The sequence below is a fragment of the Myotis davidii genome, unplaced genomic scaffold (genome assembly GCF_000327345.1).
Source record: "Myotis davidii unplaced genomic scaffold, ASM32734v1 scaffold428, whole genome shotgun sequence".
Taxonomy (NCBI): domain Eukaryota; kingdom Metazoa; phylum Chordata; class Mammalia; order Chiroptera; family Vespertilionidae; genus Myotis; species Myotis davidii.
The window spans coordinates 727,519-728,747 of NW_006299834.1; the positions used below are offsets into that span (position 1 = coordinate 727,519).

At 59.2% G+C, this 1,229-nt stretch overlaps 1 protein-coding gene across 1 annotated transcript in view; it reads right to left on the reverse strand.

Annotated features, from left to right (window-relative positions):
* MPPED1 (metallophosphoesterase domain containing 1) overlaps positions 1-1,229 on the reverse strand; it is a 78,328-nt gene that overhangs the window by 9,381 nt on the left and 67,718 nt on the right. Inside the window, exon 3 of the mRNA XM_015571955.1 lies at positions 19-134. Within this exon, the coding sequence (XP_015427441.1) occupies positions 19-134 (116 nt within the window). The remainder of the gene's footprint in view (positions 1-18; positions 135-1,229) is intronic.

Here is a 1,229-nt window from a genome sequence, read left to right on the forward strand (position 1 = left end):
GGCTGCACTGACTCTTACCCAGCGGGGGTCCGTGGGTTATGAGGATGTCCACGCCTTCAGGAATGAGGTTCCACTTCTCCAGCAGGGCCTGTCCTCGCGGGAGGTTGAAGCCCCAGCCGTAAAACCAGGGCTGCCTGGGAGAGAAGAGGGGGTTCAGAGAGGGCGGTGAGCGTGGGGGCAGCCACGGGAGGGGAGCAGGCGGGCGGGCACAAAGGCCACTAGGACTGGCTTGATACCCACGTGCCCACCGAGGCGGCAGGGGGTTTGCCTGCGCTGGGCGGGGTGGTGGCTGGGGCACGGCCGGCAGTCTCCTCCCTCTTCCCGCTGCGTCACTGAACCTGCAATTTCTCTACGATGAACGCGGAGCATTTATGCCATGAAAACATGGAAGTTGAAAAAAGTCAGCTTTTGCCCAAGATCTTTCTTGCTCAAATCTAAGGAAATCCACTGAGAACACCCCCCGCCCAGGCGAGTGGTCGCAGGTGAGGACACGCACTCCTGCGTCCAGCTGAGGCCCCACCAGGGTCCAGGCAGGGCTGGCCCAGCCGCAGTCTCAGGGCAGCGCCGATCGACCAGGCCAGGGACTGAAACCCCTCCTGTCGCCCAGCCAGGACCTAGACCAGTGATGGCGAACCTATGACACGCGTCAGAGGGGACACGGGAACTCATTTTTTGATTGATTTTTCTTTGTTAAATGGCATTTAAATACATAAAATAAATATCAAAAATATAAGTCTTTGTTTTACTGTGGTTGCAAATATCAAAAAATGTCTGTATGTGACCCGGCACCAGAGTGAAGTTAGAGTTTTTCAAAATGCTGACACGCCGAGCTCAGAGGTTCGCCGTCACTGGGCTAGACGGCTCATGCAGTCCTTCCCCTCCACCGGCTCCGGGTGCGTGTGGCCCGGTCCTTCCACGGAGGGCGCCCCACATTCCACTCGTGGTGAGAAGAGGACGCGCCCTCCGGTGTGGAAAGCGGGAAGCTGCTGCCCTGGGAGCGGCCGCAGAGGCGGCTGGAGCACGTGGCCCGGAGAGCGGCCGGATCGAACCGCACCAGGCCCCTGCCCACCACTGGACCGCTCAGTTCTCGGGGCCCAAAGGAAGCCACTGGAATCAGGTTTTCATTTACAACGAAAGCGTCCTAAGGATCACCCCTAGGCGTCAGGAAGTCGTTAGAAGATCCTGAACCATCACCCTAGGGAAGGCTGGGGTGCTGGGTGGGGAGGTGG